This window comes from Zingiber officinale, chromosome 5B (genome assembly GCF_018446385.1).
Source record: "Zingiber officinale cultivar Zhangliang chromosome 5B, Zo_v1.1, whole genome shotgun sequence".
Classification (NCBI taxonomy): Eukaryota; Viridiplantae; Streptophyta; class Magnoliopsida; order Zingiberales; family Zingiberaceae; genus Zingiber; species Zingiber officinale.
In genome coordinates, this window is record NC_055995.1 from 66,421,403 (window position 1) to 66,435,156 (window position 13,754).

Sequence of the window (13,754 nt, forward strand, 5' to 3'; positions counted from 1 at the left end):
GATGAATTGCCTACTTCCTGTTGTATTCATTTGCTATCTTTAACTTATTTTTACTAAAAAAACATATGGTTTTTATCTTTTTCAGTTGATGTCATTTTCCCAGCTCTGATGTATAAGAACTCAAGGTTGACAAAGCCAATTTTGGCTAGGCTAGGGGAAAGGCTATTAGAGAATCATCATCTCAATCCGACCCCTTCATCTCTCAGTCTACTTCCTCCTCAAGATGTCCCTGTTGAGGAGCCTGAGTCTTCCAAGGAAGAGAGACCTTTCACTGTTCGACGGGAGGTTACACTTGTTTCAAAGAATAGCTTGGCCCCGATCGTTATTTATGAATCGGAGCAAATTCCCATCGTTCCTGCTGAGATGTCTCATGAGAGGGGTAAGGAAATTATGCCTTATACTCGCATCCGTCCCAACATTGCTCTTAACATAATGCAACCAGGTTTATTGATTCCACCCATTCTTCCAGTTGCTACTGCTCCCGAGATAACTACGGGCGTGCCGCTATCTCCTTCGCCTTCTCAGACTTCCTCTCCCACTCCTCCTGCAGTGAGGGCTAGAAGGACCCCTTGCAAAAGGTCCTCCAGTTTATCCTCCAACGATGCGTCTATTAAACCAACTGTTGATCCTGCGTCTTCTGTTTTGCCTCCCTCCATTCTCACTAGTGCGTCAATACCTCCTCTAACATCTAGAATTGGTCCTTCTCCCCCTCGCCCCAGTTCATTACCTTCTCTTCCCTTTCCAGGGTCGTTGCCTTCTTCTTCTATGGGTCCTTTAGCTCCAACCCCTCCTCGAGTGCTTTTCAAGTTGTCCCAAGGCCTTCCCTCGTTGTTGAGGAACGATCCTATTCCTTCTTCTGTTGGCATCCTTCAGTTGAAGGACTCCATGGCCGACTCCTGGGTACAAAGCCAGAACTCTTTGAGGGGCAAGAGCATTTTTTATCAGGCTGACATTTACAATCGACAAGCCTCCTCTGTAAGTATTTCATATATATCTTTCCAGTTTGTGTATACAGGTTCTAATCATGTTATTATGTTTGTCTAGTTTTCGCTTCATGCTTCTATATGGGCAACTTGGTTGCTGACCTAGAGAGGGAGAATAGAGAATTGAAGAATCAATTAAGGAGCCTAAAGTCAGCTCCCCCTACTTCGAGTAATGAGGTCACTCAACTTCAAGAGAAGATAAGTTCTTAAGCCAATATGATGGCCCTTTTGGAGAAAGATTTGCAGCATCATCGCCAAATGTTAGGGGTTAAAGAGGAAGAAAAAAAGGCCTTGGATTTGCAAGTACAGAGTCTATCCTCTCAGTTGAGTGTTGAAGTGACCTAGAAGAATAAGGCTATTTCAGACGATATTATTAGATCTTCTATCCTAGAATAGTTTCAAACTTCCATTTCTAGGTCTCCATATTCAGCTCAAGAGTTAGCTTCTCAAAATTTTGAGTTATTACAGCTACAAGAGAGATTGAAAGCTCAAGATTCGGAAATAGATTTCCTCATTAAGGAATCATAGCGTCTCAAAACTGAACAGGCCAATCTCCAAGAGAGAGTGGAACGCTTTGAGTCTGAATTACAGATCTATAAGGCAGACGAAGATGAAAGATGGGAAATCCGTCATCGAGAGTACCTAACTTCTCCTGAGTTCACAAATGAGTTCACCGGTCGCATGGTAGGGGTCTTAAATCATTCAGTTAATGGGGTTCTGACACAATTTTGAAAAGAAGGGTTCTTACCTCAAGAACCTCCTCCCCGATTCATAGACCGTCGTCGGCTTAACAAGGAGTTACCTAAGGAACTTGTCAGCAGTTTCAAGTAGAACGTTAGTGTACAAGTAAAACTCTCTATGTGGAATTCCTTTGAGGCCATATTTGTGAAGCTTACTTACTACTCCAAACATGCTTGTAAATGAATTTTCAGAATGAATATATGTCAATTAAACCATGAAAAGGAAAATTTGTAAAGTAGTTGGGTGCATGTGGCATGATTCTAAATTATGAATAACTAACTGAGAGTCATGGCATACCAGCTTGTCTTCGAAACTACCCTCGTTTTACTTCAGAACTTAGGGCTATTTTAATCGTAAATGTACTCTTGAGCGAATGTAAGAAAGACATTGCCTTGTCATTTTCCTATCAGGGATATGCCCCCGAGTGAATTTGCATCGATGTAAGGGGACCAAAGTATTGACATATCTTGGTCAGGCGTGTAATCCCGAGCGAATTTGTATTGATACAAAATGACCAAAGTATTGATATATCTTGGTCGAGTGTTTAATCCCGAGCGACTTTGTATTGATACAAGAAGACCAAAGTATTGATATATCTTGGTCGGGCATATAATCCTGAGCGACTTTGTATTGATACAAGAAGACCAAAGTACTGATATATCTCGGTCGGACAGGTAATTCCGAGCGACTTTGTACTGATACAAGAAGACCAAAGTACTGATATATCTTGGTCGGGCAGGTAATCCCGAGCAACTTTGTATTAATACAAGAAGACCAAAGTACTGATATATCTCGGTCGGGCGTGTAATCCCGAGCGAATTGTTCGGTGATAATGATATATTGAAAAAGTTGAAATCCGATATGTACCAATTCCAAGCTTAGAGTTTTCACCTGTCCTCCAAGAAACGTTGCTGGATTTTCCTTAAAATTTCTTGATTAACTGGTGCCGAGTGGAGGAAGCCTGCTCGAACTTTTAAAGGTTTAAAGTCTCCGATTATTCATAAGGAAACCAGCCCGGTTACTCCTTAAGGTCCCCGGTCAACTACTATCGAGCAGAGGAAGCATGCTTGGATAGATCTGAGTGGAGAAAACACGCTCAATGGTTAGAGGTTTAAAGTCTTCGGTTCCCCTCAAGGAAGCCAGCCCAGTCATTCCTTGAGGTCCCTGATAGACTATTATTGAGCAGAGGAAACACGCTCGGATAGATCTGAGAGGAGGAAACACGCTCGATGGTTAGAGGTTTAAAGTCTCTGGTTCCCCTCAAGGACGCCAGCCCGGTCACTCCTTGAAGTCCCTGATCGACTGTTATCGAGCGGAGGAAACACTCTCAGGTAGATATGAGCGGAGAGCACGCTCGATGGTTAGAGGCTTAAAGTCTTTGATTCCCCTCAAGGAAGCCAGCCTAGTTACTCCTTGAGGTCCCCGATCGACTATTGTCGAGCGGAGGAAACACGCTCGGGAGAAAAATTGTTTGGTTCATTCTAGTAAATACATGTACTGATTAAATAGCATATGACTACATCTTTTCATTATATTCAAAAATTAAATGAAATATAAGGCCAAATTACAAGCGTACTTGTCAGGCTCTGTATGGTTGTAAGTGGTTCGCACTCCAAGGCCTCTCAAGCTTTCTTCCTTCTGAGACTTGGAGATAATAAAAGCTGGAAGCAAGTTTCTGTATAACTTTGTATAGTCCTCTCCATTGGGGTGCCAATTTAGTAACATCCCCCACAGGTTTGACACACACTAAATCCCTTACTTGAAAGAATCGGGGGATAACTCTTTTGTTGTAATTCTGTCTCATTCGCTATCGATAAGATGTAAGATGAGTTACTGCCTTGTCCCGAGCTTCTTCAATAAGATCGAGTTCCATAAGACGTCGACCATCATTATCTTCATCATAGAGTCGTCTACAATGAAATTTTATCCCCACCTCAATGGAGACTACTGCTCCCCCCCCGTATACTAGTTGAAATGGGATTATCCCCATGGCTTCTCGAGGGGTGGTGCAGGTGCAGTAAGCCCATAGCACACTGGTAACTCATCTACCCAACTACCACCAACATGATCTAGCTTAGTCTTAAGTCCTCTGATGATTTCTCTATTGGTCACTTCTGCTTGCCCGTTACTCTGTGGATATGCTACAGAGGTGAACGCCTGTGCAATGCCAAATCCTGCACACCATTCTCTAATCCTCTATCCCTGGAATTGTCTTCCATTATCATAGACTAATTTATGGGGAATACAAAATCTATAAATAATGTGTTGTCATAAGAATTTGATGACTGCATTTTCAGTAATTATTGCCAACGGTTCAGCTTCAACCAACTTTGAGAAATAATCTACAACTACTAATAGAAACCTTCTTTGGGCACTGGCTAGGGGAAATGAGCTTACTATGTCCATATCCCATTGATCAAAAGGGCACGAAACGATGGAAGTCTTCAACAGTTGGGTAGGATGATGTGGGATATTCTGATACTTCTGACACTACAGACATATCCTTACGAGTTAAGCTGCATCTTCCTGTATAGTAGGCTAGAAATACCCGGCCAATAAAATCTTACGTGCTAAAGATCTGCCCCCAATATGACTGCCGCACAAACCTTGATGAACCTCTTGTAAGATGTATTGCATATCCTCTGATCCAATGCATTTGAGCAAGGGACTAAAAAAAGCCCTTTTGTAAAGTTGATCCCCTATCAAAGTATATCGGGTGACTTTCTTCTTAAAGACTCTCGCTTGTTCGGCATCACCTGGTAAGGCACCTTGTTGCAAAAATGATATGATCAGCGCTCTCCAGTCTCCTTGTATCTCCATGTTAGCTTGTCTTTCAATACAAGACACCAATACTGTTTGCTCTACTGGTCGGTCTAGGTTCCAAGGTACTATTGTTGATGCAAGCTTCACCAGTTCATCTGCCACTTGATTTTATGATCAGGGGATTTTCTGTATATTTACCTCTTGGAATGTAGCTTTCAATTTATTGAAAGCTTATGCATATAACTTAAGTTGATCACTACTACTCTCGAACTTACCTGACAATTGTTGTGCTGCCAGCTGAGAATCAGAGTAAATCCATACCCGAGCAACTCCCACATGTCGAGCTTCTTGTAAGCCAGCTATTAGTACTTCATATTCTGCTTCATTGTTGGTGGCTCTATAACTTAGCCGGACAAAAAGTTGAACCCGATCCTCCCTAAGAGATATAAGAAGAATACCGATACCACTACCCTGTCTGGTAAAGGACCCATCTATATAAAATTTCCAAATCCCTTCTTCTTCAAGGCCCTGCACTTCTATTATAAAATCTGCCAGAGCTTGCGCTTTAATTGCCGAACGAGGCTGATACTGTATGTCGTATTCACTGAGCTCGATCGTCCATTTAATCAATCACTCGATGTTTATAACAATAGGCACCTTTAGTTGTACTACTATTAATACTATGATCATGCTGCAGAGGTACTTGATGATATCCTTGGTAGGCATCCAATATACAAATGTATTCACATCCGGCTGTAGAGTCCACCACTTGATCAATACGTGGCAGAGGGTAGTAATCTTTTGGGCAAGTTTTGTTGAGGTCCCGGAAGTCAATACACACTCTCCACTTATTTCCTGGCTTAGTTACCAAGATGACGTTGGCTAACCAGCTGGGAAATTGCACTTTCTGAATATACCCCACCTCCAGTAGCTTATCCACTTCTTCCTTGATGATCTGGTTTTGGTTGGCCCCAAAATCTCTTTTCTTTTGCTTGGCAGGCCTACCATCAGGATAAACATGTAATGAATGTTCCATTACTAGAGGGGAAATACCTGTGACCTCCTTGGGAGTCCATGCGAACACGTCGTTGTTCCGGCTCAAACATTGTATCAACTTAGTTTTGAGTGGAGGGTCCAAGTCGTCCGCGACATAAGTCATAACTTCTGGTGGCTCGACCAGTATTTGTACCTCCTCCTTTTCTTCGTATATCAAACTGGGCAGTTTTTCCTGGATAGCATTAACCTCCATCCTCTGAACTTTGCGAGTGACATTAGGCTCCATTCGAATGATTTCCATATAGCACTTTTGCGCGAGTAATTGATCTCCTCGGACTTCTCCTACTTGGTCATCAACGAGAAACTTCACCTTCTGGCAGAAATTAGAAACGACCGCTCGAAACTCGTTCAAGGCCGGCCGACCCAATATAACGTTATACACAAAAGGTGCATCCACCACCATGAAATAAGATCTCCTGGTTCTCATTAGGGTCTCCTCCCCCAGAGAGATGGCCAATTTTATCTGGCCAAGCGATTGAACTTCATTGTCTGTGAAACCATAAAGGGGGGGGGTTACCATGGGTTGTAGCTCACTCGGGTCTATCTGCAACTGATCAAAAGCTTTTTTGAAAATAATATTAATAGAGCTACCGGTATCAATAAAAGTACGGGAAATATTATAGTTAGCTATGACTGCTTTTATTATAAGAGTGTCGTCGTGGGGTACTTCCACTCCCTCCAGATCCTTGGACTAAAATTGATTTTCGGTCCCGCTGCCTTTTCTGTGCTACACCTGACTGTATGGATCTGCAATCGCCTAGCGTGTGCCTTTCTCGCCCGATTAGAGTCGCCATCAGTAGGCCCGCCCGTTATCATATTAATATTGCCTCGGGCTGCATTGCTCCGGTTTTCTTCCTGTCGAGCAATTGCTATCTCGGGCTGTGCTGGTTCATGTGTCCGGGATGGCCCGCCCGGTAATTGCAATGCCCCCTGTTGTGTCTCAGCTGCCTGATATTCCTGCATAGGATGACTATTATGCCTCTGGTAGGGTTGTCGGTTGGGAGATCGCCGGCGATAACAATTGTTGTTGGTTCTCTGGTTTCTTAAGGCAAAGCAATTTTCAGTGTAGTGCGTACCCGACATATGATAGGTACACCATCTTCAAGGGGCTTCTTGTGGCATTTCTACATGTTGGACTGCTTGCGGTCTTCGCTCAGGCTGGCAAGGTAGAGGGGGAGGTCCACGAGGCCCCCTTGGCAGATGAACAGGAGTTACAGCTCCCTTGTGAACTGTGGTTGAGACAGGCACTGTACTCTCCTTCTTGCGAGCTGCTTGAGCTTCTTCAACATTAATGAATTCAGTAGCTTACTCAATCAACAAATCAAAATTGGTTGGAGGATTGCGCACTAAGTCTTTGAAAAAATCATTATCGTTAAGGCCTTGAGAGAAAGCACTCACCAATATCTCTGTAGTAGCATTCGGAACATCGATAGTTACCTGATTAAACCTCTTGATATATGCTCTGATGCTTTCCTTAGGCCCTTGTTTGATAGAGAATAGACTCCAAGGGGTCTTGTGATATCTTCGATTGCTAGAGAAATGATGCAGAAATACTTTACAAAAATCTTTGAAGCATTGAGTAGAGCCCTTTGGTAAGCGTTTAAACCATCTTTGAGCTGCTCCACCAAGGTTGGTGAGGAACATTCGACATTTGACCCCATCAGAAAATTACTGTAGCAGAGAGGCAATCTCAAATTTAGCAAGATGATCCTCTGGGTCTGTAGTCCCAGAGTATTCCCTAACATTCAAATTCTGATAACGCTTTGGCAATGAGTCATCAAGAACTCTCTGAGAGAATGAAGTAACAATCCTTTTAAAAGAGCTATCATTGGTCACCATTTTTCCTTTGCGGTTTTCCTTTACGGGTGCTTCATCAGAAGATTCTTGCAACATCGGCTTTCACCCTCCTTGTTCCATGGGAGTGCGGAAAAACGCCCGAGGATGTCTAGTGGGGGGAATAGGGGCAGGGGTTATATAAGACACATCATCTTCTTCCATACCTCTGTTTTTGTGACGATCTGTAGTCGAGATCGTCGGATTTATTGCTACTGGCAAGGTACCTCCAGTATTAGCTTGCTGTTGTTGTTGTTGTTGTAATGCCTTCTGGTCCCTAAAGTTGATGAGCAACTCCAAGTCTTCTTGGGTCAAAGTAATAGTGTTGGGCTTTCCAGCATCCTCCATCACGTAGTCTCAGATTCAGGTAAGAGATTTCCACAGACGGCGCCAAATTTGATCCTGTCTGAGAGCTTGCGAGATGAAGCACTAGGTGACGATGGGTGATGACGAATTCTGCTACTGATGAACAAGAGAGGATTCGAAAAAACCACAGCGGACCTCACTGACACTCGAGTACAAGACAATCGATCTAGGAAAACCAAAACGGCTCTGTGAACAGTACCTTACTAAAGAGAACTCCGGTGAGGTGGTTCCGGAGGTCAGGGGGAACCCTACAATCCGGTGGATGAGATGATCTCGTCTCCCTACACACTATGAGACCAACCGACAAAGCGTTAGTGACTTAGGACTGGAGTGGGAATCCCTGGCTAGACCCTCTGACGCTCAAGTTAGTTTCCGGCGAGAAGCAGAAGAAGCAGATATGAGAATTAGGGTTTAATCTGAATGCAATGCATATTCTAGCATACCTTGCCAGTGGAGAGGATTCCCCTTTCTATTCCACCTCATCTAACCTCAACAGTCATGAGGTGGACCCCGATTTGTTAAAGTTTGTTAAGAGATGACGTAAGCCAGAAATACAATAATAGTTTAAGGAATCTTTTTCTTACCCCAGATGTACTTTCTTTGTTGTTTAGCATACGTGCGGAGAATTCTAGAAGATATTTACCGCCAAATTGATTAAGCTGTCATATGATTGTAAATTGATATGGTTCACCTATTACATATGCCTGGTTAGTCACATAAACTTATTTGACATATATGCGGAATATATTCTGTCCATACTAGTCTTAGTTCTATACTTGATCAGCTACTTATACCCGACCAAGACTTCATTATAAATATGCCAGAAGTCATGTAAGGTTGAAGACCTTTATGTTCGATCTACTTCTCATACCCGACCTGTCTATTGAACCTGGGCGATCACACCTGGCCGCCCGAGACTGATCGGTCGGACGTATAAAGGCGCCATTACCCTTTAATCCTTCCTTCGGTCGTCCGTATGCCGTTGAATGCCCCAATGCTCAATCGGTCCTACCTCGTCGTCTGAGACTAATCGATCGGGTGTGTATGGGCCTTCAGGATAGCTTAAATGCTAAGTACTTCTACTTTCGGTCGGTCTCTTACGCTTGACCGATCTTTGCCTACCGAGCTCACATTCTCGGACATTCTATTGAGAGCGACCGAACTTACATCATAGACCAAGACAACTCAGTCGGGTTTATAGAGATGCTATTACCCAATAACCCTTCCTTTTGTCGTCCGTATGCTAAGGATCTCGTGAGGCTACACACCTCTGCATTCGGTCGGTCTACGAAACTCGGCCAACCCTTGCTCGCCGATCCGATAGGCTTGATCGGTCTGTCGCACTTGCTTGACCATTGTCTATTGTGCACAAGGCTAAGAATTTTTATACTCGGCCAACTCTTTATGTTCGGTCGGCTATATATGCCCGGTCGAGTATCCTTGCTCGAACGGTCTTTCCTTACCACATTCTAATACTCAAGTGACCTTGTTACGTTTCAGACCACCTAAGTTTAGACTTTCTTTACACAGGGTCGATCCTTTATATTTGATCGACCGAACATACTCGGTCGGTCATTTCAGCTGGTTCTACATGCAGGGTCGATTCTATATGCTCGGTCAGTCTATCAAGTCTGACCTATCTCTGTCGGCCATGCATATAGCGATCCCTTATGCCGGGTCTAACTTTTTCCACGCAACTCCTCCTCCTCTCGCCCTTCTCCGCCTTCCTCATCCTCCTTATCTTTCTTCCCTTCTCCTACAAGAGGGTCCCCTTATCATAATCCATATTAGGGGGCATTTACTCTAGTATAGTGACCCTTATACAAAGAAGGTCAAACATAATATTTTACACGAATTGAAAATTAATCTCAAGACATATTTAAATAATCATCCCTCCATATTCATGAGACATATAAATTATATTATTTTAGTAAAAATTGATTATGCCCATCAAGATATCTCTCATACCTTATTTTAAATTATATAAAGGAATATAAATAATAAGATTGTGTTAATAGTCAACCATTAAATAGTAGAGAATGAGAGTAGTTTTTATTTAAGTATGTAGTCGTCCAAAATTAACCACTCCAATTTATTTTAAATTTATAAATAGATGAATTCGACGAAAAAGATAATTTATTTTCAAAATTAATAGGATGAAGTGCAACCATTTTACTTATTAAAAAAAAAACTAGCAGTGGCAGTTTCGTGATTATATTTTCCTAAAACTACCGCTTAGCACGCGAGGCGACCGGCTACGGAAGCCGTGTCTTTCCCGCCGTTCTTCCTCGGCTTACTGCGATTCGACGCGGCGGCCGTAGCGGAGAAGGAGCAGTGGTTTCTCTTCATTCCCTCCTCGTCCATAAATATCTTCTTCTGCCGGCACTCCTCGCTGCAAAATGCTCGATCCCCTCTGCTCGTGTCGAAAGCCACCCAGTAGAGAATCGCAGAATGAGATAAAAACTTCCATTTTCAACTCCGAAAAGGCAAGAAGGTTTGGTCCGCTCACCTATACATGTAGATGTCCTTGCTTTGTTGCAGCTTTTTTCGGCAGAGAGAGCAGTTTTCCAGAAAAGGGCTTGTGCAGAAGGAAGAAGAAGAAGAAGAAGTAGAGGGGTTCTTGATAAGTGAGGTTTGTCTTACGATATTTGAGTATTTTGGCATGCTCTTTTTTGTCTCCAAGAGAACGCTTAACCCTGCCATCTTATTAGTCAATCACTTGTGCTACTATCTCTACTTCCTTGCGAGAAGTTGGAGGAGTGAGGTCTTTTAAAGGGGGAAGGCAGTGTATGGTGCACTGCAAGAACAGGTTGAGGGATTGGGGCATGATAGGGATTGGGGATCTGGATTCTGGCATGGGGTGGTTAGCTTGTCTACATTGCCACAGAAATTATTGAAAACACTGCCACGATTTGAGAATGTGGTCATCTTGTTTGACAGGAATCTTGTTTTTCTAAATGGAAATTGATATCTTGTGCACTGCAATAAAAAAAAGGTTAGCAGGTAATCGCAAACTAGGGATTGCTGAGCACATAGTTTTCCAGTATTTCCTTGTCAGTGATTTACCTTTTATGCATTGCATATTTGCATCTCTTGTTGATAATTCTAAATGCATGAATTAAAACGAATTAAAACGGTAAATGCATAATCTCCCGTAGATCTGTAATTGGTGACGGTAAGACTCGCTGTCAGAAGAACAATCACAGGATCGGAAAGCTCTCCACAATTGCATGAAACCAATCCCACCGCCTCAAATGTTCTCCTTCCCTCGTCTTCGTTGCACCTCTTCTGCCGAATGATCCTTGGACGCACCATTTATAAAGGAAAAAACCCCTGGGGTATAATGGATTTTTCCATTAAGAGTAGTGGGGAACGTGGGCATGTTCTCATGTTCCCACTTTCCCCATTTCCTACATCTCCCACTCGTCCAAGGTAAGTTACTAAGACTAGTTTATTCAGGAAGTCACAAAGACTAGTTAGTTACAAAGACCTAATAAGTCACATAGACTATTTGAGAGTTTGGTCGCATAGACCATATTAGAACATCCAATCCATACTTAGAGAAAATGATTCGTGTGACAGCAAGCACAATGAGTGATAGTTGCTAAAAATATTGTTACACCTTTACTTAGTCGCTCTTTGAGCGATCAATGCTAACAAAGTTGTTACACTTTACTTAGCCGCTCAAATAAATTAGAGACTCATTTTTCATGACACATAGCCATTTTTCTGGTGGCACATAGCATTTATCCAAAAACCATCCAATCTTCAAGTGACACACAACCATTATCTTGGAAATATCCATGTCTTGCTATTTACCCAGATTAAATAATTTTCATTTACATCAATATGAACATCTCTAATCTCTTATAATAACCATTATGTCAAAAGCATGTTCTATATCCAATATTCACATTCATTTCTATACATAACAGAAATGAGTCGACTAGTGAATAACATCAAAAAATGTAAATATATTTAATCTTTCTTTTTAGATAGAATATATTTATTTTAATCAGTTGCTTTTCTAGTTATGCTCCATAGACCGAATCATCCATAGCCATAGGATACACGCTAAAGTTACAAACACTGATTAAAACTTCAAGTAAACAGCTAAATAGTCACTAAGACAAAAATTGAGATTAACTTATAATCTCAAAGGTCTCACATAGTAGAGAAATAGAGATTCATTCTCCTACTACCTTTATTGTCGCAATAGCACATGTGGTATGAATCACATGTTACGATGTTATTCTCTTTATTAAAAAGAGCGCATGTTGTGTTCAAATTTAATATTGTACAAATTTTGATCTAGACATACCTAATGTCTAATCCTGAATTCAACATATGAATTCTAATTTGGCCTTTAACAGGTTCAGTAACTAGTGGGTTCATTTACTTCGATTATTATTAATACATAAATGATCTCATTTTGACACAATTATCAAGGTGACCTCAACTTATGGATCTGTCTCTAATTTCAGCTACGTAAGTTGTTCCATAAGTAATGGTCTTGCCCCTATTTGCACTTAACAAACAAAGATGATTGCCCATGTGAGTGAACCAATCTCCACCTGCCAATATGCTCACCGAGATCTTATATGAATGTAACAAATACAACATATATACTGAAAAAATTATGATAAATGGCACAATCAAATCACAAAGTCTAATTGTTATTTCAATATTGTTACATTCTATGAAGTCCCAAAGACTTTATATGTTCTTTAAATGACTTTTTAGTTATTGGCTTAGTAAAAGGATCTACAAGCTTAGCACGTATAGGGACATACTCAAGAATTACTTTTCTTTTAGCCATAATATCCCTCACAAAATTATATTTAATTTCTATATGCTTGCCTTTACTGTGATATTTGAGATCCTTGGAAAAACCTATTGTAGCTTGATTGTCACAGTAGACAATTATTGGATTCCCACTATCCTCAATAATTTTCAGATGCTTCAGAAACCTTCTCAACCAGACTGCTTCTTGCACAGTCGCTAAACATGCCACATATTCAGCTTCCATAGTCGACAAAGCTACACAAGCTTGTTTCTTGCTGTTCCAGGAGATGACGCCACCATTCAGCAAGAATGCATATCTTGATGTAGATTTTCTATCATCCAGGTCCCTAGCCCAATCTGCATATGAATAACCTTTCAGACTCATATATAATCCTTGAAAACAGAGATAATAATCTATTGTCGCCTTCAGATATCTGAATATCCTTTTTGCCGCCTTCCATTGTCTCGGTCCTAGGTTTGACTGGAAGCGATTGACTAAGCTCACAACATAGCTGATATTGGGACGTGTACACAACATAGTGTACACCAAACTACCAATAACACTGGCATATGATTTTTTATTCATCTCAGCTATTTCCTTTGGAGTTTTAGGACATATACTCTTGCTCAAAACGATACATTTCACAATAGGTATATGTTCTACATTGTAATTTGACATGCTAAAATGATGTAACATCTTATTTATATAAGACTCTTGCGATAGATCCAAAAGTCTTTTATGACGATCTCTTATGATCTTCACTCCTAAGATGTATTCAGCTTCTCCCATATCCGTTGTATCAAATTGTGATGACAGTCACTTTTTAACTTTATTCATATATACTATGTCATTTCCAGCTATCAGCATATCATCAACATATAATGATAAAATGACATACTTTCCTTTTCTCTTTTCAAGAAAACACAATGATCCTCATGGATCATCTCGAATCCATAAGATAAAATGACTTTTTTAAATTTTATGTTTCATTATCTTGACGCTTGCTTTAGCCCATATATAGACTTTCTAAGTCTACATACTTTCTGCTCTTGGCCTTCAGCAATGAAACCTTCTGGCTGAACCATATAAATTTCTTCGTCAAGATCATTGTTAAGGAAAGCGGTTTTTACATCCATTTGATGTAATTCCAAGTCATAATGTGCCACAAAGGCCAAAATAACTCGTATTGACACAAATTTCACTACGGGAGAAAATGTCTTTTCAAA

At 41.2% G+C, this 13,754-nt stretch overlaps 1 protein-coding gene across 1 annotated transcript; it reads right to left on the reverse strand.

The window, feature by feature from the left end:
- Positions 1–9,860: 9,860 nt before the first annotated feature.
- LOC121987459 (FCS-Like Zinc finger 3-like) lies at positions 9,861–10,778 on the reverse strand. The gene is made up of 2 exons (XM_042541240.1): positions 10,252–10,778; positions 9,861–10,155 (listed from the first exon to the last, which is right to left on the reverse strand). Exons 1-2 carry the CDS (start codon positions 10,443–10,445, stop codon positions 9,978–9,980), a joined length of 372 nt encoding a protein of 123 aa, XP_042397174.1. The 5' UTR covers positions 10,446–10,778; the 3' UTR covers positions 9,861–9,977.
- Between the last annotated feature and the right edge of the window lie 2,976 nt (positions 10,779–13,754).